General features: G+C 36.5%; 1 protein-coding gene across 2 annotated transcripts; it reads left to right on the forward strand.

Annotated features, from left to right (window-relative positions):
- Positions 1 to 2,179: 2,179 nt before the first annotated feature.
- NSUN6 (NOP2/Sun RNA methyltransferase 6) lies at positions 2,180 to 25,880 on the forward strand. 2 transcript variants are annotated; one of them, XM_059818308.1, is made up of 11 exons: positions 2,180 to 2,280; positions 3,024 to 3,179; positions 4,859 to 4,938; positions 6,107 to 6,216; positions 8,927 to 9,080; positions 11,335 to 11,416; positions 16,284 to 16,403; positions 19,245 to 19,389; positions 21,259 to 21,407; positions 22,370 to 22,495; positions 25,496 to 25,880. In XM_059818308.1, the coding sequence occupies exons 1-11, from the start codon at positions 2,206 to 2,208 to the stop codon at positions 25,706 to 25,708; spliced, it is 1,410 nt and encodes a 469-aa protein (XP_059674291.1). In that variant the 5' UTR covers positions 2,180 to 2,205; the 3' UTR covers positions 25,709 to 25,880. The 2 variants fall into 2 exon arrangements, with proteins under 2 accessions (XP_059674291.1, XP_059674292.1); XM_059818309.1 differs by lacking the exon at positions 3,024 to 3,179.
- Positions 25,881 to 27,390: the final 1,510 nt, after the last annotated feature.

Raw genomic sequence — 27,390 nt, forward strand, 5'->3', positions numbered from 1 at the left:
GTTTAGAAAGATAGTGGTTTCTAACACATTATAACTTTTCTATTTTGGTATGAAATTTCAAACCATAGAGATTCTGCATTATTTGTTGACATAGTTGTCTTGTTAATTTGTATCATGGGACTAGCTTCCCTTTTATAACACATTTAGGGAACTTCATTGCAGTTCTGTCCTTTGTGTGCAGTGTTTTTCACCAACAGTTTTTGGTTTTGACCGCCTACTGGCTTATGTTTCATGGTAGCACTCAGTCACATTTTAAAAATGAGGTAGAAACAAGTCCTGTTGCCAACATGCTGTCAGATCAGTGGTTGGTTTTCCATGAAGGAGCAACTGTAATTGTGAGAACATCTCAATTGTTGTGTGATTCTGCGGTTATCATAAAATACCCGTTTAACATCCTAAAAAGATACCTTCGTAATTTTAATACAGAATTCACTTGTAGGGCTCATAAACAATAAATATTTCTACCAGTTTTCAGATGCCTGCTTAATTCTTTTCAGGATTCCAATTCTTTAAAAAATTTACAAGTGTGGAATTTTTTTAAATGCTAGTCTATTACGCTTCTGAAGAAAAAACTTTCTAAATGTGAGCCATATGGAGGTGTTTTTGGTGATTTTTTTTTTTTTTTTTTCCCCCTGTAATGTAGGCATCCTAGGACAACAGTTCAGAGGCATGATATGTCACATTGTTTGAAATGTTAAAACTGAACTTTGGTAATTTTGGTTGTAATATGTACTACTGTAGTACTACTAGATTTAGTAGAAATATCAAGGTAAATTCTTTTGGGCATTTTGTTAGATTCTAAAAAGAAGTTCATTAATTCCATTACCGTTTCTTTCTTTCAAAGGCTGCTAATGTTGGGAATAAGGCTTTGAAACTCCTACCCCTGAAAGTGAAAATTGCCTTTGTCTGGGCTCAAAAGTTAAGTCAAAAAGATAACATTCTTCTAGCATTAAAATTTCAACTGAATCTGAAATATCAAGAGAAGATATTTTTGAGAAGTTTTGTATGATAAAAGTGACAAAAAGCCTCTTATTCAAATACAATGAATACCAAACTTTCCAAAGTATTTTCTCCAAGTATGTTTAATACAATGAAAATGTAGTATTTTTAGTATTCAGATTTCCTTGTTACGGATGGAGTAAACCTCACTGACGGGGGGTGTTCTCGCTTTCCCTCCGTTTAAGTTTGTTTACACCAACTATTAAATTTTTAGGAAGTCTTATTTCAGACTGAAGTGTATAGAATCTTTCAAAATACAGGCAATATAGGCGTGGGCAGATACATTTTGGGAAGATGCCTGTATTTTATTACCTACAGAGAAAAATAAACAGAGAATAATTGCAAAGAATAAAAGCTGCATCAGGGCTGAGCTACAATAGGGACTTTATAGCTGGGCTTTGCAGAGGGAAAGCAACATCTGGAAATTTCCTGTACCTTTTAACCATGTAATCTTTCACCAGACAGCTTGAAGATTTTCAGTAAGAATCAGCAGAGCTTCTGTTGCATTAATGTTCTACTATTCCTACTGTGAATTAAACACAGGTTACTTATAGTCCTTCTTTAATTTTTTGCGTATACATGGAAAAAATAAAAATCATTGTCCACAGTCATGCACGTGTCCCCCATTATGAAGTTTGGATAATTTGAACTATGGAGGAAACCTAAGAAGTTAAGTTTGAGAAAAAGGAATCTGAGAGAGAAAAATTAGAATATTATCTCTAAAAATGAACAGATATGGTGATGTAATAGTAGAATAAGAATTTCAAAGATGGGACTTAGAAGAGTCAAAGCTAAATTCTGTGAGGAGCCTTTGTAAGTGAATTCCAGGACTAAACAGCAAGTTACTCCCAAGGATAGCTAGGGAAACTAGCTAAAAAATCCCTAAAACGGGACAGGATTTAGAGGTGGTGACACTTTCTTCATGTTTCAAACACTGATACAGTAGCCTTTGAAGGTATGGCTGGGAAGGGTATGACAGCAAGGAAACCAGTAATTAATAGTAGTGTTACAGTCATATCCTGACCAATATTTGGAATTTTGAGTACAGTAAAATTGCATTATTAAACCAGAAGACTCAGAAACTGCAGCTTAGTTTCTGGGTACATCTTACGTTACATTTATAAACTTATAGACTGATAAAAACCACTAAGAAAATATTTTGCTTATTTCAGTTCTTTACCAGCAGATTTTAAAAACTAAAGGAAGATGTCTTTTTTCCCCAAAATCTCTTTCCAACATGAAGTTGAAGAGTATCTCACCAAAGTGTTCAAAAATAATGAGGTATGTGAAAAATACTACTAATCATCAACAAATATTCACTAATTGAACACTGTTAATATTTCTTTGATTTAATATTTTGTTTGACTTCAATACCTTAAAATAAGGTATCATCTTCACATTAGACAAGGATTTTTATATGTAATTCTATTTAAAATATAAAATTATTTTTTATGCCTGTTGGCTCAAAGTAAGATAAAAATATTTAAAATAAACTTAGCATAAATCTGAGACTTCAGTCTTGTATCCCACTGAAGAATGATCACAGAGAAAATTAACCACTTATTAATCACATAATATTGACAAGAAATACTCCCTTACCCCAGTGTAGAACCAAAAATACTACAGACAACCTATGATTTCCTAATGTCAAAGGACACAAAAATGATATTTTTGTATATCGGGGTAAAAGTTATTAATTCATAGTTTTGAATCTACTCTTCCATCTCCTTAGGACTGTTCTTTGTACAGTATCACAGAACTTGCTAACAGTTACTTTTGGTATTTGCTGCAGCCAGTTTACAATGATCTTGCTGATAAAACTGTTTTTCCCACAAGTCCTTTTCAAGAAACTTAGGAGGTTTTCATTGGAATTAGGCCTCCAGACGTAGACTTTCCTCACTATTGCACACGACACAAACGTATTCCTCCATTTCTACAGGATGTTTATTTAGTGCTTTTTTTGCACTGAGCAAGAGGCTGCTGTGTGAATATCTTTAATATAAAATCTCTTCTTTCACTTTCAGCTTATCACTGCTTTAGGTGCACAGGAGGTGGAGAGTAAATATCAATCTCTGTTAAGTCATCTATCTCATCCACCAGGTTTCACAACTGTTAGAGTTAATACCCACTTGGCCTCAGTGAAACACGTGAAAAAATTGCTGTTTGAAGAGATCCAGAAGGTTTGTGCAATTTCTTTGTTACAGCAAAAATAACAGGATATTTCACCTTTTGCCTGATTATGAGAGCTTCTCATTACTGGACACTATTTCTTAACTTAATACATGTTAATACATAGTATTAACTTTATGCAATCATATTGATTTCCTGTCAGCGTTAAATGAGAATTCATTGTCTAGCAGTATTCCTCATCTAATATGTCCAAGAAGGGCAATAACAGAGGGAAAAGACAACCAACTCTTTTTCACATGGCATATCCAGACCTTAGATAGGATTGGGGTACTACTGTAGTATATACTGTAGAGGCATCATAAGTCTAGAGAAGGTGGTAGAAAGAGATAAAAGCTGTAGTTCAGTATGCTGTGTTCAGCATGTTTAGAACATTTTTATTTAAGATTAAAGGAGAATGGCTGTATGTCTCACTGCACAAACTATTAGAAAAGTGAGAAAAATCTGTATGTTTTAGAAACTGGAGCCAGAGTGATGCCCTGCAACTGTTCTTTTTTTCTTCTTTTAACCTGTTTTTAATCTTTGTATAATTTTCTGGATTTTTACTTACCTTAATTAAACATTTATTTATCTGAGAATATGTAAGCCATTATGTTTAAGAAGTAGATTATTTTGAAACTCTATTCTAGATCTTAACTCTGTCTAAAAAGATCCAGTTCTTCTTTAAGTAAATTATTAATGCTAGTGGGTGTACAGAGAGTATTGCATGACAGGAGCCAAGACATTTCTGTGATGCAGAGGCAGTTGACAGTATTCTGATGGCTGGAATGGTAATGAGTTATGCTAATTTTAGTTTGATTGTAGAGATCTGGGAATGGGTGTTACAGTATGATATTTTGCTTCAAGGGAAAGTGCTTTCCTGAAAACTGAATTAAGACTGGCTTTTCATAAACTTCATGTATTTTGAATTGTGGTCATATTAGAAAAGGAAACTTGTCTAATATACAGTTTTTAACAAAAGTATGCTCATGGATTGTTTTCTTTCTTAAGAGAAAATACTTATTTATCACATGCAAACTAATTTATGGTTTGCACATTTTGAGGTTATATTTTAGAAGGCTCAGGTGAGAAGACATCATCTTTTTAAAGTCCAGGAACAGTTTTAAAATGGCAAGCTGTCATTGTTTTCAACTATATGCGCAACTCAGCTCTCAATACCTAATCAAAGTTAAGCTGTAAAGAAAAATAAAAAGTATTACCAACTTGGTGTATTGACAGACAGACAGGCAATACATGAGTAGAGTTAAACAGTGGGTTATAATTAATAACATCAAAAAGATAACACATGTTAGACCCAAGCTTCTCTGGTGGTGTTACTGTGATCTGATGACAACTCAACACAATCTTCTTCCAGAAGAAAGCAAAAACCAGTGGTAGGGTTATGAGTGTAAGAACACTGTCCCACTCCCTGAAGTCAGTTCTCAGTGAGTCCCTTTGTGGCCTTGTTATTTCTCAGTTTATTAAATGTTTAGTCTTTTACACCATATTTACACCATTATTTTTAATTCTTACACACTATTGCCCAACTTCTCTTTAATTGTTTTCACTACATTTGTTTTTTGTACTCTACAGCTATAAATTATGAATGGAAAAATAGTTTTCAGTGTAATTAAGTACTTAAATATTACCTTTTTTTACTATTGCTTAATAATTATGGTTTTTAATGAAACAGCAATTTAAAGGACTATGTGTTCCAGTTCTTGAGCACCCGAAACTCCAGGACATCTTGTTAATTCCTGTCATTGGACCCAGGTTTGAAACTTTCAGTCTTAACCTTAAAATATCATAACACATATTTTACTTACAGATTTCTTTTTAAACAGTTATGATAACTAACTCATTATAAATGAAGCACAACTTGATTTTTATTAAGACCTAGTGGACAGTTCATATCCTAACCAGGTCAGAGTTTTAGTCCGTAAAAGATGTAAGAAAACATAGAGAGAGTACTCTCCTTATTTATGAGATTAACTTTTTATAGGGAAAATGTAATATAAGTACATCCTCTCTGGAAAGCCAGGTAGGAGGCAGACAGAAGAACTAAACTTTTGCGGTGGAATATAGAACTATAGCTAAATACAGGCAGGGTTTTCTTCCACTGGAATCAAGTCCAGAGTAAGACTTAAGGAGACTGGATCAATAATGCTGAGAGAATTCTTGAATCAATTTTTTATCCTCTACAAAATGACTATTCGTTCTTCATTCTTAAGATATGTTTGGATATTTCCCATGTTGCATCTGTGTCTGCCCCTATGGAGTTTCTTCATTGTTTTATTGAATTCACTGATGGACATTTTATTTAAAGTATCTTGTTCATAGTGAAGACTAACATACTTCAGATTCAGCTTATATGACGATTAGGTAGGGATTGGTAACAAGTGGTACTGGTTTGTAAATGCTGTACACTCTGAAATAACATTTAATGCCTTTATTTATTCTTCATTCATTTAATTATCTTTTGTACCGTCTTTTTCTGAACATTCTGTTCTTTTTATATTCGAATAAGTTCGAGTAACTATCTTCTTCACAATTCTTACTGTCAAAGTTCCTTGCACCTGGTTATACATTTATTATGGAAATACTTAGCAGTTGTTAAACACAAAAAATCACTTTATAATCATCTAGCCTAGGAAGGGATAGAGGATGATTTCTCCATCCCAGTATAATTTATTTGTATTCCTGTGTCACGTTCATAATAGTGGCAGAATATGTCAGAATCTGCTTTATTTTGAGGACTGGTTTCCTTCCTGGCTCTTTCCTTTGATTCCTCTGGGACTAAAATAGATCTTTTAAGTGTTTGAATGATAGTTAACTATTTTTTTCTATTATATTGTGACCAAAACAGTGTTTATGAACTAGATTTTACTTGGGGGGGTATTTGTTTTTTTTTTTTAAACTGAACTACATACTGTATTTTTAGGCGAGATTTAAAAAAACATGCATCTGAAGTCATTGTTGGAGCCCACTGTGGATATGCAGTACTTCGAGGAGCACATGTTTATATCCCTGGAATCACATCTACCTCAAGATGTAAGAGTTCTCTAAATACACCCAGTTAAGTTGTAAAGAGGATGGAAAAAATGTCACCCCTTGATGACAATTTCCAATAAATAGTAACATTAAGGTTTTTTTTTCTATTCACAGCTGCAATTAATCTTATAGTTGTAATTTATGGTACATATATTTTTTTAAAGTTTTTCTTGCTTTTTTTGGAGATTTTCACTATTTTTACATTATACTTGTAATAAATTATATGTAATTATTTCTCACCTGGCCTGTTTTAAGTTTCTTTTTCCATATGTAATTCCTAGTTGAAGTATTAGTTCTCAAGGATTTCAGTTTCTTGTTTTCATTTGAAAATCTTTTTAAAGAGCATGTTCAAAGTAAAACCTGGCTTTTTAAGAGTTTTTTTACTATTGAATACTGTAACTTTTAATATGTATGTTCAGTAGAATAAACTCACAGAAGTTTGCCACTTCCCAGTCTTGTCAAAAAAAAAAAGAATAAAAGGAGTGCCACAGCAGATACATCTGGATGGTAACTGAATGTAGGTGGATTATTTAATACATACTGTTTCCAGATATGTTATTTCTTCATTCAGTCACAAAGGCACTTGCCTTCACGATCCTGTCAGATTCTAAGTTACAGATCTAAAAAAATGGATTTTCTTTTTTTAATCCATTGGCGATTCATTTGATATTGTGTGTGACAGATCTAGTAAAAAGGGTTTTTTTCTATTGATGAGAAGAAACTTCAATTTTAATGTCAGATTCTTAAGAAATGGAAATTTTTGTTTCAATGCCTGTGAAACAAGATTAAAAATCTACACATACATGCTTACTGTTCAGCAGCCTGTTTATCTTTTATTTAAAGGTCAAATTAACTTTATGTGAAACCAGTATAATTTTGGATGATTAACCTCACTATTCTATTGTGATGAGATTTACTAATCATCATGGTTCTTATTATTAAACAAAGTGAGTCAGGAAAGCATTTATCTAGCCACTTAACTTCATTCCCTTTCAGGAAAAAACCTTCAAGAAGTTTGAAGCATGTGCTTAAGTCCAATTCACTGAACAGGAATGTTTTTCAATCTAGGACTTGATAATGAAATAAGTATATTGCCGTAGCAGTTGTTGAAACTGCTTATTTAGACAACCTCATAAATATTCAAATCCTTCTTTGAGTCAACTAGTGATTTATCATAATTGCTGCATGTAATTATGCATGCAACATTAATTCAAAGTAAAGATACTAAAAACTTTAGGAACACTTCAGAGGAATTGCAGATAGGAAAATAAACTAAAAGGGCATGCTACCCACTTGAGGCCAAACATAATAAGACTGTATTAAGCACAGATGGTCTAACTAGGGAAGAGTACAGCAAGAACACACATTTAATCACTGATCTTGCAACCCAGATGAAGGTAAACTAATTATCAGGGGGCTTTGAGTTTAATTTAACTAATCAAACTGTAAGCTTTATATTTATGGAATGCCAATATAAGCTACAAAAAGCTTAACTGTACACAGTACTAATGCATTTTGAAAGGATGACTGTCAGCAGAGAGTGAAATAAAATCCTTTATGTTTGAATACTGCAAAAATCACTGGCGAATATGCTTGATGGAAGGGTTAAATTGCTGCAAGTTTTTGTTCAGTGAAATTTAAGCAGACAATAACAGTAGGCTATCACATAATGTTTTGTGTCACATTGTGTAAAAAGAGTCTATGCAAAAAAAGAAATGTTTAGTGGCTACCCAACAAATACTACCATTTAAGAATTCCAGGGCATTTGTGCATATTCAGAAAGCCACTTGAAAATGGAAATAAAGATTCCTAAGTACAATTCAAAGAATTCTTGGGAAGCTGAACTGTCTTACTTGTCATATCTTCTGGTTGCTCCAGCCAGTCAGACACTTCAGAAATGTAATTTTGGAAAATTGTTTATTGCTGTTAGTGGAGGCTTTTACTTCTAAGCATATTGTTCAGCCAGTCAGTGTATAGAGCTTGCTCAGTATTCTACAAAATCAGTTAAACTATCCCTCTTTTCTATCTATTTTTGTTCTAGGTTAGAAAGTTTGTTAAGTCCCTAGGACTACACTTCTAGAATTTGGTGTATATTTACGTACTTTACTTATCTGGAGGGTTTTAATTGGAGGTGTAAAACTCTTTCAGAGGATTATTGAGAACAACAGTTGCCTTAGAGGGAAGAGAGCCGCACCAGAAAAATTGTTTCAACAAGAATATGTAATCAAAGCAATAGTTAGAGAAAAAGCATCTACAGCTATGTTCTACCTAGCTATTGAGAGGTCATTAGACGAATTTAGTATTATTGTCTTTGTACAGTAAGTGTGAACCAGTGTTGTTTGATGTACTTGCGTGCTTGGAGCACCCACAGAGGACTGAATCCTGAAGAGTGTGCTTAAACTTATGGGTGACCCTGCGGTGATAAAATAAAGTGAAGGTCTGTCTAGCCACTTAAAAAACAAGACACGCTGTCTAATTTGTAATCTTGTGTCTCTCAATAGCTCTAGTCATTTGATAGCCATCGTTCACCATGTACACTTTCAAGCCTGATATCAGTTAATCTTTTTCTTTGATTATATTAAGAAAGTTTAAATTTTGCTATGATATAGCAGTTGAAGTAAGTAGTCTACTGAAAATCCTGAATTATTTGGTCACTACTGTGTTGTCAAGTATAAAATTAATCTCAAAATTTCCATTATTCTTTGTGCAGTTATGAAAGCTGGAGATCTGGTCTCAGTGTATTCAGATATTGAAGGGAAATGTAAAAGAGGAGCCAAAGAATTCGAAGGAGTCAAAATTTTCCTTGGAAATGGGATTTCAGAACTGAGTCGCAGTGAAGTCTTTAGTTCAAGTGGCCCCTTGAAGTAAGTCCATAGTAACTGCAATCTACACCTACAACTTTGCAAAGGGAAGGAAGAAGATGGGAAGCCATTTTGAAATGTTCTGCACCCTATGTGAAACCACAAGATGGCTTTGACTGAGACCTGTGTTGCATGTTGGGATTCCCAGTGTTTTTTGGGAATCATTAGTTTCTGGGAATATAATAGAATTGTGCCTCCTGCTGTCTTCTGTAACTTCACAGCTAAGGTAGCAGCAATGTGATAGCAATTATGATTAAAGTTCTACAGTAAGTATTAGCAGACTGAACGTTTAGTTTCATAGTGGTATCCAGATACCAGTTTATTTGAGAGGTAGAGGGAAATAAATGGGAGCCTTTTCAGAATTTATGTTTAGCATATGACTTCAATAATATAGAACAAACAGAAGTGACAAACATTCTCGCTGTGGCAAAACTGCATTTTGGCAAATTGTTCTGTACCACTTTCCTATTTGGATGTGTTATGGTTTAAGTCCAGCTGACAACTAAGGACCACACAGCCGCTCGCCCACTACCCCCCTGCCCCAGCGGGATGGGGGAGAGAATTGGAAGGGTAGAAGTGAGAAAGTTCATGGGTTGAGATAAGAAGAGTTTAATAAATGAAATTAAATAAAATAATAATGATAATGATAATAATAGTAAAAATGGTAATGAAAAGGAAAATAACAACAACAATAAACGAACAAGAAAGACAAGTGATGCAAATGAAAACAATTGCTCACCACCCTCTGACCAATGCCCAGCCTGTCCCCAGGCAGCGGTCCCCCGGCCAGCTTTCCCCCTAGTTTGTATATTGAGCATGACATCATCTGGTATGGAATATCCCTTTGGTCAGTTGGGGTCAGCTGTCCCGGCTGTGTCCCCTCCCAACTTCTTGTGCACCCCCAGCCTACTTGCTGGTGGGGTGGTGTGAGAAGCAGAAAAGGCCTTGACTCTGTAAGCACTGCTCAGCAGTAACTAAAACATCCCTGTGTATCAACACTGTTTTCAGCACAAATTCAAAACGTAGCCCCATACTAGCTACTATGAAAAAGATTAACTCTATCCCAGCCAAAACCAGCACAGGATGTAACAGAAGTGCAGCCTTGTCGATTTCTCCATCTCCTAAAAATATATGTAGGGGCTCTTTTTGGTGGGGCAGGGCACAAAACATAAGGTCAGATATCTTAAAAAAATTAATAGCATTTGCCAAGGTCGTTATCTATTTCAGGATTGCTTGCTTTTCTATTTTGTTGCCAAAGCATATGGTTTGTTCCTCTTATGTCCTCTAAAGCACATATAAAAAGCAGTATAGGAGAGCATGGACATCAAATTAATGACCGAGACTTTACATCCCAAGAACAAAGTACAAAAGATCTAGTAAAAAAGATTACATTGTCAGAGGATTTCTGATTTATTAGAGCTTAAATATAGTGGAAGTAGTTATAGGATATACCTGTTGAGTTGATGACATGGAGTGGCAGTATGTAATGCTAAATCTGGTGTCTGCAAGTTTGCTTTCTCATATCCTTTCTACTTCTTGTTGGACTGTGCAGTTCATATGCAAAATAATACTAATTCTTGTTATCTTCAGTAATCTATTGTTTTCAGGCTCAATATTGGTTTTTCTTCTTTTTCTTATAAATGTTGTCCATTTCATAGTACATTTGTCTTAATGAAATCTGTGTCAGAACTTCATCCATATTTAAAACTTTTAGGTTGCTTCTAAGTTCAAACCTTTGCTTTTCAGGCAAATCAATGTTCCTGTAAGGCTTCTGAAATAGAATTTCTTCAGTTATTTGACTGAAACCTCAGACAATCTAGAAAAATGGAGGAAGATCGAAGTAGGAAATCATATGCCAGTGCCCTAGTGCATACCTGGCTAGGCAAAAGCAGTTATGGATTGAAATTAACATATTTAAATCTGATTTTATGCATTTCTTTACATTATCAAGGCTTGGTTTAGGTCTCAGTTTGTCTTGTGTACAGAAAAGATAAACTTGCTTTATGCAATTTTTACAGATCGTTCCAATTTATAATGTAGTACATTTTTTGTTATGGTTTACCCAAAGTAATGATGTAATTTTAAAGAATATCAGATTATAAAATTGTAAAAGTATTTTTCTTATTTGTTTTATAAGTACTTTCATTTTTGTAAGATTAGTTTCAAGTTTTTGTTTGTAAGCGTAATGATTTTAATTGAATACTGTCGAAAATTATAAAACTGAGTAGTTGAAATATTTTTTTTTCATGTTTTCCAGTGGAATGGGCATAAGAATGATAGAGCCAGTCTACCTTAGTCCTTCATTTGACAATGTGCTCCCTAGTCATTTGTTTTTACAGGTATGTTTGTTACAAAAATAAAAGTCTTACTATTTGCAGAATAATGAATATCCTCTAAGCACGCATTAATACTTTATATATTCATTGTGTATTACAGCACCTGATTCACTCTTTGGATTTAAAGAAAACAAAGCATTTAGAATGAAGTCAGTATCTACATGTAGGTGGTTTAATCATACTGTGTCTAAGATATGATAAGGGACTTCAGAGTGCCTTAAGAGATACTCACTTAAAAACTTCTTTTAGCACAGGTACTCTGCATAGAACTTCTAGTTTTTGGAATCTGCCTATGAACTCTGAAATATGAGCCTCTTTAAGGGTACATCCTTCTGTAGATAATCAGGAAAATCTCCAAATATTAAGTTGACTTTAAGTTAAAGAGAAAATCTGTATCTTTTTAGCCCTAATGAAAAAAATCCACCTGAACAAAATAACTATGAAAAATCTTACAGTAGCGCAGCTTTCACTACCTCTTACCATAAAACTGCACAGCTTCCAAAGAATGACAAAGAATGACAAATTTTGTGTAGTTTTTATTGTAAAATTTAAGAACTTATTTCAAGCTAGCTTTTCTTTTCGCATCTTTAATATTTGTGATACCTATCCTCCTTTTCCCCCACGATAAAACTAATGAAAAGCAATACTCAGACATGACAATTGGCCACCCATTCTATATTGAAACGTAGGATGATGAAATCATGGAACTTTCTAGTTTTCTTAGATCAGCTAAAATTCTTTATTTCAGTTTGCTGACATAAAAAGATAAGGTGAACACCTCAGTTGGATTTCTAAGACAGTTAGTGTGCCAACAATGGTATTGTATTTTTTGATATAAATCACAGAATCACAGAATCACAAAGGTTGGAAAAGACATATAAGATCATCAAGTCCAACCATTAGCTAAATATGACAATTTAGAAGCAGGCTTTAAAACAAAATCAGGCTGTCCAGCCTTCCAAAAAAAAAGTTATTTTAATCTTTAAAGCAAATGTAAATTTTATCTCAAATAAACCGTTGTCCAGAGATATTCTCTGAAATTCTAAGTTATCTCCTCATTTGATTTGTATAAGTATCACTCAGACAGTAAGTCCTTTATTACAGTGAATTGTCTTAGTCACTATTTCTTTTGTCAGAAGAGTCAGTCCAGCAGATGAGTTATTTTTATGCATATATTCTGTTTGTATTTTATCTTAATATTTTTAAATCAGCATCAATGCTGTCTTCCAGTGTGGGCAAAGGGTAGTTTATCCAGCAATATATTGTTTCATGGCCTGCAGCAAAGGAGAGGCCTTTTCTTCCCTGATTCAGCTTATCAGAGTACTTGCTTTCAAGGAACAGAACTGTTAGAGGGACAGGTTATTTAAGAGACTGGTGCACGTGAGAATTTAGATCATATTCAACTTATTGTCCACCAGGTTCCCAAGGGCCTTCTCTGCAAATTTGCCTTCCAGCCAGTCAGCCCCATCCTATATTGGTGCATGGGGTGCACCAGGTGCAGGAGTTCGTATTTCTGTTTTATGACCTTCATGATATTTCTGTTTCTCCATTTCTCCAGCCTGTCAAGGTCCCTCTGAATGGCAGCGCAACCTTCCAGTTTATCAACCACTCCTACCAGTTTTGTATCCTCTGTAAACTTGTTTAAGGTGTGCTCTGTTATATTATCCAGCTCCCTAAGGAAGAGGTTAGACAACATTGACGCCAGTGTCCACCCCAGTGGTACACCACTATTGACTGGTCTTCAGCTGGACTTTGTACCACTGATCACAACGCTTTGAGCACAGCTTTTTTGACTTGAATTTGCTGTGTGTGAAATGAATTGTTCATTTTTTTGAACACTGTGGAATGGATCTTGAAACTGTGCTAACCAAAGACAGCATGTACTAAAGACAACTTTAAAAGGTTTTTATACCTTTGTGTTGAACCAAGTTAGAATAGCATTTTTCAGAATATTTCCATATATACAATAGAGCAGAGAGGAAACAGTCCAGGAGGTTCCTGGGGTGTGTGGAAGATAACTTCCTGACACAGATGGTGAGTGAGCCAACTAGGGAAGGTGCCCTGCTGAACCTGTTGCTTGTGAACAGAGAAGGACTTGTGGGGGATGCGATGGTGGGAGGCCGTCTTGGGCACAGTGATCATGAAACGATGAGTTTTCAATTCTCAAAGAAGTAAGGAGGGGGGTCAGCAGAACTGCTACCTTGGACATCCAGAGGGCTGACTTTGGCCTGTTTAAGAGCCTGATGGACAGAGTCCCTTGGGAGGCAGTCCTGAAGAGCAAAGGAGTCCAGAAAGGCTGGACACTCTTCAAGAAGGAAGTCTTAAAGGCACAGGAGCAGTCTGTCCCCATGTGCCAAAAGACAAGCTGGCAGGGAAGAAGACCGGCCTGGCTCAAGAGAGCTTTGGGTGGAACTCAGGAAAAAGAAGAGAGTTTATGACCTTTGGAAGAAGGGGCAGGCAACTCAGGAGGACTACAAGGATGTCATGAGGTTTTGCAGGGAGAAAATTAGAAAGGCCAAAGCCCAACTAGAACTTAACCTGGCAACAGCCGTGAAAGACAACAAAAACTGTTTCTATAAATACATTAGCAACAAAAGGAGGGCTAAGGAGAATGTTCATCCTTTACTGGACGCGGGGGGAAACACAGTGACAAAGGCTGAGGAAAAGGCTGAGGTACTTAATGCCTTCTTTGCCTCAGTCTTTAATAGTAAGACCAGTTGTTCTTGGGGTACCCAGCCCCCTGAGCTGGAATATAGGGATGGGGAGCAGAATGAAGCCCCCATAATCTAAGGGGAAATGGTTAGCAACCTGCTACACCACTTAGACACCCACAAGTCTATGGGACTGGATGGGATCCACCCAAGGGTACTGAGGGAGCTGGTGGAAGTGCTCACCAAGCCACTTCCCATCATCTACCAGCAGTCCTGGCTAACTGGGGAGGTCCCAGCAGACTGGAGGTGAGCAAATGTGACATCCATCTTCAAGAAGGGCCGGAAGGAGGATCCGGGGAACTACAGGCCCATTAGCTTGACCTCAGTGCCGGGGAAGATTATGGAGATCATCTTGAGTGCCATCACATGGCATGTACGGGACAACCAGGTGATCAGTCCCAGTCAGCATGGGTTTCTGAAAGGGAAGTCCTGCCCGACTAACCTGATCTCTTTCTGTGACAAAGTGACCCACTTAGTGGATGAGGAAAAGGCTGTGGATATAGTCTACCTAGACTTTAGTAAAGCCTTTGACACCATTTCCCACAGCATTTTCCTGCAGAAACTGACTGCCCATGGCTTGGACGGGTGCACTCTTCACTGGGTAAAAAACTGTCTGGATGGCCAGGCCCAAAGGGTTGTGGTGAATGGAGTTAAATCCAGTTGGCAGCCAGTCACAAGTGGTGTTCCCCAGGGCTCAGTACTGGGGCCAATCTTGTTTAATGTCTTTATCAATGATCTCGATGAGGGGATCGAGTGCACCCCCAGCAAGTTTGCAGACGACACCAAGTTGGGCGGGAGTGTTGATCTGCTCGAGGGTCGGAAGGCTCTGCAGAGGGATCTGGACAGGCTGGATCGATGGGCCGAGGCCAATTGTATGAGATTCAACAAGGCCAAGTGCCGGGTCCTGCACTTGGGTCAGAACAACCCCATGCAATGCTACAGGCCTGGAAGAGTGGCTGGAAAGCTCCCCCGCAGAAAAGGACCTGGGGGTGTTGGTTGACAGCTGGCTGAAGATGAGCCAGCAGTGTGCCCAGGTGGCCAAGAAGGCCAACAGCATCCTGGCCTGTATCAGAAACAGTGTGGCCAGCAGGAGTAGGGAGGTGATGGTGCCCTGTACTCAGCACTGGTGAGGCTGCACCTCGAATCCTGTGTTCAGTTTTGGGCCCCTCACTACAAGAAAGACACTGAGATGCTGGAGTGTGTCCAAAGAAGAGCAATGAAGCTGTGAAGAGTCTAGAGGGCATGTCTTATGAGGACCATCTGAGGGAACTGGGGTTGTTTAGCCTGGAGAAGAGGAGGCTGAGGGGAGACCTTATTGCTCTCTACAACTACCTGAAAGGAGGTTGTAGAGAGGTGGGTGATAGGACAAGAGGAAATGGCCACAAGTTGCGTCAGGGAAGGTTTAGACTGGATATTAGGAAAAACTTCTTCACTGAAAGGGTTGTTGGGCATTGGAACAGGCTGCCCAGGCAAATGGTTGAGTGACCATCCCTGGAGGTATTTAAAAGACGTGTGGATGAGGCGCTTAGGGACATGGCTTAGTGTTAGGTTAATGGTTGGACTTGATGATCTTAAAGGTCTTTTCCAACCTAAATGATTCTATGATTCTATGATACTGTGTAAGATGCAATACTATGCACAATCATTGCATATTATTTCTCTTTAGGGCATCTGTTCTATTTATAGAATTAATAGCGCAGTTCAGCTTCTTGGTACCTTAATTCAGCAAGTTTAAACTCCTGCCTATTGATGTTACTGTTCGTTACTATACTACACCAGTATGTTCATATAGTAAATGTTCCAATAAACAGGTCAATATAAAATATTTGTAATATACAGAGCTGCTCTGTGTCTGTCATAGTATCAGCTTATTTTATTTTGACTTTTAGCACTGTAGTCTCCGTAGTCATGAACCCTTAAACTTCAGTCATAGATACTCATATATAGCTTTAAATAAAAAAGGAGCCACTGGAGACTTCTGACCTATACTGTCTCTTTTATATAATCCCAGTAGTTAACTTTCCGCTAAGGAACTGACAGCAATATCAGGTATCTTCACTGCTGAACGAATTTTTGTTTCAACAAGGTTGTCATTCCTTAATACAGGACTTGATACAGGACATAAGGTTTGAATTCTCCCATATTTGTTTTTATGATAGAACTTGCCTTCTGTGGTTGTGAGCCATATTTTAAACCCTCAGCCAGGAGAGAGAATTTTGGATATGTGTGCTGCACCTGGAGGAAAAACAACCCATCTTGCAACATTAATGCATGACCAGGTAAGAGAAGTCATTGAGCATTTTCTGCCTCAGTGAAGAAAGTCTGACCACTGTTCATTTGCACACTTAGCTGTCAGAATGCACAGATAATTTACAACAGTAAACTATTAATATTTGAATGTTCTGCTTACCAATAAATTCTGCTAAACATCAGAGTTACTGAAATGGGCACAGACTATCAAATAGTCACCATCACATTTAAAATCTTATTTGCTGCAAATTGACCTGTTGAAATATGTTTGATTCAACTTTTTAAATGTTACTGGTTTATTTGTAATGGAAGAATTTGTAACATGCAAGGCAAAGTTACACAGGAATATGCTGGATTCATTGAGAATACATGGAAATCAGGGGTTACTACCATGTGCCAAAAGAATGCACAACTCTACAGAAACAAGTTCCTAATACAATTAACTTTCTTCTCAGTAAAAATTATCAATTATGTCGTACAGATATGATCTTAGACTGAATTTCTAGTCTGAATTTGACATTCTAAGGTAGAAGGTCACAAACCCAAAAATATCTGATGAGAAAGTAACAATAAGAGAAGAAACAAAAAATATATTTAGAGAAAGGCTAAGGAAAATAACACACAAGCCAAAAAGAATGTGTATATAGGAATAACAATTTGTATATATTAAATTGCTATATGCAAAATGAAAGACACACATGCAGGTTACTCTTTTCTAGCAGAGAGGGGAAAAATGTGTAATGTTTGCTCTAAACATTTTGTAAGGCATTATTTTCTTTGGAATAAGGTTACCAGAATATATCAGATTATTTAGAAATCTTGCAGTTACATTATGCAGTACTTCAACGGTTGTCTGTGCATTAGTGGGAAGATACAGTGGGTAATGATGTGAATGTATTTAGAAAAGTCGTATTCAGTTCTGTGACGGTTTGCATATTGAAGTGAATATTTGCGTATTGCGTATTTCCCTCAGTATGGAAAGTTTGCAAACATGCAGTAAACATGACTGTGTAATGACTGTCTAATGCATTATACATTTATTAGATAGATTTATAAAGCTTCCAGTAAAGAATTTCAGTGTGATAAATAAAGGAAGTTTGTAAAAGCATATATTTCTTCATGGATTCATTTACATCTATACTTTTTCCATCTGTGTATGTACATTTTGTATAACTTCACATAACTGTATTTTTCCTTAGTCATTTTAGACATTTTGATTGTGCTTGCCTCCAGCTGAAGTGGTAAAGATTAAGAACACAGATGTTGAAATTTATCTGAATTGGTTTTCCTTTTCTGAGTATATAATTTTAATTCAAGATATGGAAAAAATATATTAGTAAATTTGCACTGCTTTTTGGTTCTTAAGTTCCATTCACAGATTTTCCATACGGAATTTCCATAGACAGTATATTAAAACATTAACATTTCAGAATATTTGAATCAATAGTATATTTTTTGTGATTTAATTGTAAAAATTAGTATATTGTTTTTAGATGAGATAATCAAAATGTAAAATTACTCTGTATTGTTAAGAGCTTTTAAATAGGAATTGTGAATAGTTAAAGCTCGAGAATTGATTATTATTTGGATCCCAGTCCAGACCACTGTATCTTCCAGATGTCTTTCAGGAAGTTGTTCTGGCAGTGGCTGACATGGGCCAGATGGGGAAGAACTGTTGTCTTCCAGCTTGTTCTCTTTTCTGAGAGTCTCTCAGGAGAAGGACTTATCTCTTTATATCCACAGTACAGCACATGTGGAGCAAATTCATTGTTGTAGCAACAGACCTAACTCTCAAGCACAATCAGTTGTTAGTGTGCATGCACAATAGGTTGAATGGTGATGGGGAGAAGCAGTGGCACATGGTCATTGAGTGCTCTTGTAAGAGGTGATTTGGCTCATAGGAGCTGAAGGCTGGACACCATTGACACAACATAAATCCCTTTTTACTTCTCAGTCCTAGACCTACATATTGGCTAACAAGACAGCTTATCTTTAATGAAGTTTGTTTTGGGTATTTTTTACACTATCTTAGTCATGTTACCCTTCCATAAGCCTCTAGAGAGCCATCACCAAGTGGGAAAAAGTTGTCATGTTTTCTCCACAGGTTCTATTTGCTATAGCAAGTCTAGTAGAGGTTTTTGGTCTTTGGGTTTTTTTTTAATACAGTATTACTGTTCTGGATTTTACTGATGCTACTGTTTACTTTCCTTTGTGTTTACAGATTTCATCTAGCAGATAGTGGTGTGTGTCTGTTTTGATTTATCTTTGGAGAGGAAAAGAGAAATCTTACTTTTACATAAAAGGAATAATGTGTAATTATGATTCCCCTCAATTTAAGTGACAACTGCTGCAAGTATAACAGTATGTTATGAGTCTGAGCAAGCCAGAGATGTGGCTGTGGGCCTCATTTCCTCAGGACTGAGCTGTATGTGATCATGTTTCCTACCATCTCCATGCAAATTTAAAATCTGTTGACCTATTTTACCATGTATTTGAGATTTCTACCCTCTTTCAAATGACTACATTTTTACCTTACTTAATGCCCAGTAAAACAGTTCAAAACAAACAAAAAGACACAAAAAACTCACTTGCCAGAAGTCAGATATCATAGAGTCCCTTAGAGAGTGACTGTGCCAAGCAGCCAGTGCCAGTCAGAATGCATACAGCTTCAGTCTAGTATCTAGCCTAACGCGGGTATCACAGAAAATATGAGTGAACAAGGACCACTGGAGTGTGGATTTAAATAACAAAATTCTATAGGGAAAACTAAGCTTCATTCCTTACACTGCTCATGGTGGGGGGAGAGGAAATCAGGAACTGCACATCCATTTAATCCCTATGCTTTTGATAAAAACTTTGGGTTTTTTTAGGGTGAAGTAATAGCCATGGACAAGATAGCTAACAAGGTCAAAAAAATTAAGCAGAACGCTGAATTGCTACAGTTGAATTGCATTAAGGCCTTTTGCTACGATGGGACAAAGGCACTTTCAGTTGAGAAGAGAGAGGATGAACAAGGTAAAGTAAACAACTTGGCTAGTAATAGCTTTTAGAAGAAAATAATAATCAGTTTTGCACTAATAGTATTAAACCTGCCACAGGTCTACAAGTCCTTGAAATCTTGGCAGATACCTAAGTTGCTTCAGCACTGTGAATGCTTTTTTATTTTCTGCTCTTTTGTGATTATCAGCTTCTCCATGAAGAAAATACGAAACTTAATCTATCTGTCCTTATCACAACCTAATATGCTCAAAGGAAAAGCATTCCTTTCCCAGATAATATCAAAGACTGAAGAAGCCTTAAAGCTTCTTTTGTGGTAACTTTTAACCCCATACGCTGAATTGTTTGACTTAGTCTGAGAAAAAATTATTTTTGCAGAATTGCTTGGCTTTTCTGCCTCAGAATCCTCATCTGTAAAATGGGGCTATTAATACCTAACTCCCAGGAGTGCTGCAAGGTTTAGTTCATTGATGTTTGTTCAGCTGTTCAGGGAAAAGTTCTATAGAAGCACAGTGTATTATTTTAAGTTCATTTAATTTGCTTTTCTGAAGTGCTGTATTTATGATCATGGGTTCTGTTCCCATGATGGAACAATTTAAACGGTATCTGCTGTCTTGATTATTTTTAGTTTGTTGTGCAAAGTATGCGGTTCTTTCTCAGTCTGTTTTATCCCAGTCACTGGTTAGCCTAAGTAGGAATCAGATTGCATAATTCACCTTCCTTGTCCCTATACCTTGCAGTTATTCCTGCTTTGGAAGAATAAAGGTACTTTCTTAATAGTCTTTCTATGAACATAAAATATTGTAGGTGGTATGTAGCACTTACACAGATGAACAAGAGCTAGCTGTAATACTGAGAGATCATGAAGGCTTTTCTGTACATCCTTGCAAGTAAGACATGACATATTTTGAACATTGCAGTAATGGATCAGAGGTAGATAAATCAGATAGATACACTCATTTTGTAGCTCTGGAATAAGCCAGGTAGCAGTAGTATGAAGTCAATCACTTGTTTTCACTTGTGACCTAACTTGAATATTTGAGGAACAGATGGAGAAAAGGAGGTAAAGCATATATATGGCTCTCTTCCTCATTGGTTACTCACAGATACACATATGGAGCCACTTTTGTCTTGGTGATGCTGAGCTGAAGAGTCTCTAGCACTAAGGCGACAGAAACTTTTGGGCTGTTGAGCTAGTGGGGTTCAGATGAAAGGATAGGCTCTGCATATAGAAGTTACATATTCCCTTATCTATCCAGGTAATATTCAGAAATTGTTCTTGTCTTCACAATTCTTGTTTACTGAACTGTTCTGCTGTGGAGACAGCATGTGTCACGCATTAGAACTTGTAATATTTCATGTTATTATGAAGTGCTTTATTTTCTACATATATGTATATGCATCACAAGAAATAGTTATTTTATAGACAATCCAATTATTATTATTTAAGACAGTCTTAGTGGTTAACAACAGGCTTCTCTCTGTAAAGATTTGCACACTTGGTTCAGTTATGAGCTGACTGTGGTTCATTACAGCCTGTATGTACAACTCTGTACCCAGCATCTCTGACCAATCATATTTCAACATTTTTGTTTGATTACTTTTACATTTTACTTTCAAATTATTAAATTAAGGTTACAAAAATTATTGCCTAAAGGAATCATGCATTGTTTGAGCGCATAGAACTAAAACTCTTTAGTTTTCTGAGAGATGAAATCTACCACCAACAGTGCTGAGACATGTCTCTAGCTGAGATTACTCTTGCAGACACTACCTATAGAACATAAATGTTTTATGTCAAGGAAGCAGTAACAGCTTTTCCTTATCTATGGTGAAGTCTCAAGGAAAGAAACAGCCACATTTTACATTACTAACTGCTTTTTATAGAAGGACCTCCATTCTTAGCAGAGTCATTTGATCGAATTCTTCTTGATGCTCCATGTAGCGGGATGGGACAGAGACCAAACATGGCTTATCCCTTGACTTTAAAGGAAGTGACCTCTTATCAGCCACTACAGCGCAAGCTTTTCACTGTGGTATGTATTGATCACTGAGTAGATAATCTAAATTGAACATAAATGCTTTTGCAGCATAAAACTTCATACCGAAAAACGGTGCCTCATTTTCTCTACCTTTTCAGCAGTTAAGTAAAGAAGATAGTGTTAGGATTCAGTTAACCTCTCAACTCCACCTTATCTGTCGCTAGGTGAAGTCAATTCATTGGAGCATGGGAAATGTATATGTAAGCCATAGTAAATAAAAACCTTTGTATGTATTTTTTTATTCCTTCAGTTTCATCAGTTTTAATTTATAATAATCACAAGGGTCTAAGTCACGGAGCAGATTAAAGTCTTTTCTCTGCAGCAGCACAGACTCTTGTAAGTTCACTGCATAGAACTCCCATGCAGTCGTGTTGTGAGGTATTGTATGGGATGTGAGATGGACTACAAAGCCAGGAGGCCATATTACAACTTTTCATGCTAGTAGGAGTGTGCTTGGACTGATGCTGAAATATAAGGTTTCATGAAACTTGTTCAAATCTGAATTATATGTATTCAAAGTGAACCACAGCTTGAAAAGCAGCATAGATAGAGCTTTCGTGCCGAGTATGTGGAAACAGTTGACATCTAGTATCACTGACAAACATATTGTGTATCCATGGTTGGCAGCAGGTGATGAAAACAAAACTAATCTGTCTGGGATATGTAGAGCTGTACAAATAACAAATCTTACAAGGTGAATCATCTCAATGACATTAATAAACTGCATGAGCTATAATGCTGATTTGGAAAGAAGAATCTTTCTAATCTCTGGGATCCTTTACGGTATTCCCTGAGAAGAATTAGTATCCTAATGCCTATCTTAGACAGAAAGATTTGAGTTTAATTAAGTGCTAAATTTTAATATTATAGCTTAATGGTTTCTTGGTTAATGTTGCTTAATATGAAAGTTTTTGCATTTAAATATAAGCTGAACTATTGTTTATTTCTCTCTGCAGGCAGTAAAATTGCTGAAGCCAGGAGGTGTTTTAGTATATAGTACATGTACGATTACACTTTCTGAAAATGAAGAGCAAATTGCTTGGGCCCTGAAAACTTTTCCATGCCTCCAGCTTCAGCCACAGGTGAGAGTATTTTCAGGGTACTTAACACAATCCAGTGAGCTTGTTTTGGCACTGTAAAGTTACACACTAAGTTTACTATCAATAAATCTCTTTTTCACTGCAGACAATTTTAACTGCTGTGGATAGAAATAACACAAGGATTTCTGAGGCTCTTTTAAATCTGTTTTTGTGTTTAACTGAGCTTCATTTAGGGATCGTTAAGTAGTTTCCCACTGTGTACTGTGGTTGTTTTGATTTGTACAACAGTAATTTAAAACACAACAGAGACAAAAGATAGTTCAGATAGGTTAAAATTCCTCTTGAATTGTTCTTTAATACATATATTTTTTTCTTCTTTTTTTGCACATTCATAGGAGGGGTGAAAAATGTTTTATTAATGCCACTGAAGTAGTGAAGACTTGGATAAAGGATGGGAGATAAATGGAAAGAACCTTGTGTTTTGAGGAAGGAGTATTTTATATGTATGAGAGCTATTTTTGCATTATGAAAAGGAATGAGGGAACAAATTTATTTTGGGCTCAGTGTCCCAAGAATGTACCTTGTCTTTTTTGGAGTCAGTGTCTACCATTAAGATGTCTGGGAAGAGGTAATATATAGGGAGATACTAGGATTTTTTATCTATAGCACATACATTTCAAAAATATGTTACCTTTATTAGTACCTTGAGAGAGTTTATCATCAGATCGTATGCATCTATGTTTCTCTTTGTTGATGTGATGAGTTGGGTGGCTTAGTTGTTTATCATCATGGCTTTGAGGAAAGGTCTAACTCTGATACCTGTTTAGCTTAGTTATACATTCTGTGATGACTTGTATCTGTCTTAAGAAGTTTAGATGCATTTTTTAACTGAAATGAAAAAAATATATACAATAGGTGTACAAAGAGAAGTTATATGAAGGCTGGTAAAGATTTAACAGAACTGAAGCTTTTCTTAAAAGATTTGTATGTCAGGGTTCTTCTGCCTGCTTTCTCACCACCCATTTACTAGGAATTTTTCAGTTCCTGCTGTTTCAACTGACATTATACATTTTACCTAACAGCATAAAAATTGTCCTCGATAGAATGACAAAGCAAAACACAAGCCCTATTAACTGAAATGCAAGATTATTTCTGGTTTAATAGACTTTCTCTCACCAGTCATATCAGTCTTGAATAAAGCACTAGTTTTCACACACAAATGACGTATCTGTAAAAATTAAGCTTTTGTGTGTAGTACATTTTAAATGAGATGACACTGAATTGTTTACCCACAGATAGTTTACAGTATTTCAGAACCAGTTCCCTGGTAGTGTAAACTAAGGTGATCTTTTCAAATGTACAGGAAACTGGAGTCTAGGGTCGACTTACCTCACGTTCCTTTATGTGTTTCCCATATTCTCTAGTCTCTCAGTGGACCTCCTTATATACCCAGTCCACTGTCTCCCACTTTCACAGTTTGGCAACAGATCCTGGAATCATGTTGGGTAAGGAAAAAACAGGAGATGGAGCCATAGGCGTTGATCTCAGAGGTGGAGGTTACTGCATGGCAGCTGATCCTTTGTCTGTGCAGACTTACTTCGTCTTAGGAGTTCACACAGGAGATACTGTGTATCAGCTTAAATGTAGTAACTTAACTGGAAGGAAAAAGGAGAAGGTAGAGGAAAATTGGTCTGTCTTTGAGCAAGTTGCTTGGCCCTGTGTAATACTGTTTTCCCTAAACCTTTACCTTTCCATCCTTCTATTACATTACTTGAGGTCACTACCCTGTCTCCCTTTGCACATTAATTTCTTAATTTCTTCTTCTTAATTTGCAATGGACACCTCTTTTTGTCCCTCACCTGGAAAGCACTAAAATCCTGCTGAGGGAAAGGAAGAGAATCAGGCTGCAACCTCTTGGCTGCCCAGCTTTACAGCACGCAGTACGTGGTTAAGCAACTAACTCATCTCATGTGCTGACTGGGTGGTGAGCTCATGTGTTAGCAAAGTGTGATGGCTCAAAAAATACTCTGCTGTAGGCTGCATTATAGACTACACTAGACTACGTTTACAAAGGAGATCTAGTTTTGATACTGCTTTTGCACATTTTGTTCTATCATCTCCTTACTGAACGCATTGAAAGAACAATCCAGCTAAGAATTAGCTTTTTTCCAGGAATCAGTGTATTAAATAAAAAGCAGTCAAGGCTACTCACAAGAAATGCTGAGAAAAGGGCTGTGATTTTAAGCCCTTCTCCTCTCCAGGATTTTGATGCCAAATGTCTTCTCCTGAATTCAGATACCTAAGCTGTTCCTTTCTTTCTCTGCCTCAGGTACATACACATGTAACAGTAGTCTCATTTACCTGTTAGTCTGATTACATGACATACATACATCATAGAAAATCTGAAGCTCAGATGCTTCTGCTGCATCATCTTTCAAAATGCTGCCTCTTCAGGCAGTAAAGTATTCTGGATTGGGGCTTTCAGTCTCTCCAGTTGAAGTTTTTAATGTGAAGAATCCAGGTATTTCTACTACTGTTACTGAGTATATTAGTAACTGGCTAAGGCATCACTGTTTTTGACTTAACTCATAGCTATTAGTCAGTACACAGAAGTGCTGCATCATTTAAAAGTGGCAACCTAAAAAAAGTGGCAACCTAAAACCTTTAGACCTTCCTACTGTCTGGTGATAACAGCTTTATTGTGATGTTTCAGTCCTTTCAGTCCTTTGAGTAATGAATTGATTTAGACCTGTGTACCTGTCCTCAATAAGTGCTCTAAACTAGTGGGCTAAAGTGGATTAGGTGCACCACCACCTCCTCAAAGTACTTTGGACCTTGTGTATATGCTTGTATACATATTGGCCAGATGAAGGCAAGAAAAGAAGGTCCAGATCACTTCTAAATCCTCCCCTGGTGTGAATGATATAAACATAACTTGTCCACGTTAACAGGCAGCTCTGCATATACTCAGCGGCATACATTTAGGGCACTTAAGAACTTTATACTGATGTGATAATTTGCTTTTCTTTGTTACTTAAAAAGGAACCTCACATTGGAGGAGAAGGCATGAGGGGAGCTGGACTGTCACTTGATCAGTTGAAGCTGCTGCAGAGATTTGATCCATCTGGTGTGACGTTGCAAGGAATGGATATTAATTTTTTGCAAGATTCCAGGGAAGATGATCTGATTTCACTGGCAAATAAGGACTGTATAGGATTTTTTATTGCAAAATTTATTAAATCGAACAGTGAATAAGCATTTAGGAATGCAACCTGAAAAAAATACCTCTATGAGTCTAAGAACAGTTCAGATGTGAAGTGTGTTTCTTACTGCTGCAATGTTGCCAAGCCAACGGGCTGACGGTGGGGTTGCTATGGCAGCAATAAAATCTACCAGCTGTTCTGCTGGGAAAGAGCCACAGGTTGCAGAAAGAAAGTCATGGTTGGGGGAAGGGTAGTATCATTTTTAGGTCTCCATTTGCTTTTGTATTTACAGCAGGTCAGTGCATAAATGACAAGTATCTTCACTCATACTGCTGTCTGTTCTATCTTTCCCCATGTGAGCCGCTTATCTAGTGCAGCAAGCGTAGGAACAGGGTTTCTGTGGGAGGGGACGTAAGCTACTTTATGAAATGCAAACATAACTAAAATGGATAGGAACTATTATCATGAATTTTGGAAAAGGTAGTTTCTATGGAGGTTTACCAGTAGTTAATGTTTCATTAAATACTGCTTCACGAAACACTGTAACATTTTACAAAGAACTTTTATAAATTGATACTTAGAACCTCATTTCTCTTTTATTTTAATACAAGCAAGATTCTCTGTACACATAGTATATACACAAAATACGATTAGGCTTTGTAGCATGTCTTTTATAGCAGCATGAATATATTAAACCATCTCACTCTGGGAATGTAAATAAATATTGTTTCAACATCAAACTTCCCATGCATAAACTGTATTGGTTCTGAAATAGCCTATTGGACTGGCTGACAAGTGACAATTATTTTAAAATCAAACATTTGCAACAGAAGGGGCTACAGTTGTGATTAATATACCAAAAGACAGAAAACAATGCATAATATCATCTGAAATGTTGCAAATCACCTTTCAAACAACTAAGAATATTGACTCTTTATTGGTTAGAAAGCATCACCAGCTAAAATCATACGAAAATTGAAACTGGGGAAGCATGCTAATGAGAACTGCCTTAATACACTGCTCAAAGTTTTAATAATCTAAATTTCTTAAAGGTGTTAGATGTATTTGAAAATTCTGCTTCAGTTCCAGAGATGTTCTCCATTTGAACAGTATTCTCTTTTCTCAGTACTGCTGGAACTGACAATAGCACTAAAATTAGAGGGAAAAGCTAAGTACAATTCAAAAACGTAAACTGACATCTCTGTGTGTTTGGTTTTTTCCTCTCACTCACCAATTTCCAGTTTTGTTTTGTATTTTTTTTTAATCTGAAAAATGTCTGTCTCTTCACACATAACTGTTTGGTTGGATTAAAAAGAGCGGCATCTCTTTTTTAATTTGTCTTATACTGTCAGAAGTGCTTTTGCATTTGCTCACAATTGAAACAATTTATACAATTCTGTTTCTCAGTAGTCTGGTTGTTTTCTTATATTTGCTATAAATGTTTTGATACCGTATGTTTTCTACTGTTCTTAAATAAAACATATGTCCCTTCTGTTCTGCCAAGGTTGACTAGTACATCCTCTGTAAGGCCTGTCCTACCAGGGTAGGAGGATGGAATTCTTGTCTACTACTAGTCTACTGTTGTTGGTCACTCCTTGCCATTAACCACAACATGTCTAAAGAAAATTTAAGGTAATTTTTTTTCATCAGTAGTAGGTGAGATATCCTATCTAGAATCATGAAAGCTCGTATTATAAATTACAGTCTTTTTAGTCTAAATATGGCTAAAATAAT

This window comes from Gavia stellata, chromosome 6 (genome assembly GCF_030936135.1).
Source record: "Gavia stellata isolate bGavSte3 chromosome 6, bGavSte3.hap2, whole genome shotgun sequence".
Lineage (NCBI taxonomy): Eukaryota > Metazoa > Chordata > Aves > Gaviiformes > Gaviidae > Gavia > Gavia stellata.

Coding starts and splice junctions, on each gene's coding strand:
- NSUN6 (XM_059818308.1), top strand. CDS start 2,206: ATGTCTTTTTTCCCCAAAATCTCTTTCCAACATGAAGTTGAAGAGTAT. Junction 9,081..11,334: donor AGTTCAAGTGGCCCCTTGAA/GTAAGTCCATAG, acceptor CATGTTTTCCAG/TGGAATGGGCATAAGAATGA. Junction 16,404..19,244: donor CAACATTAATGCATGACCAG/GTAAGAGAAGTC, acceptor GGGTTTTTTTAG/GGTGAAGTAATAGCCATGGA.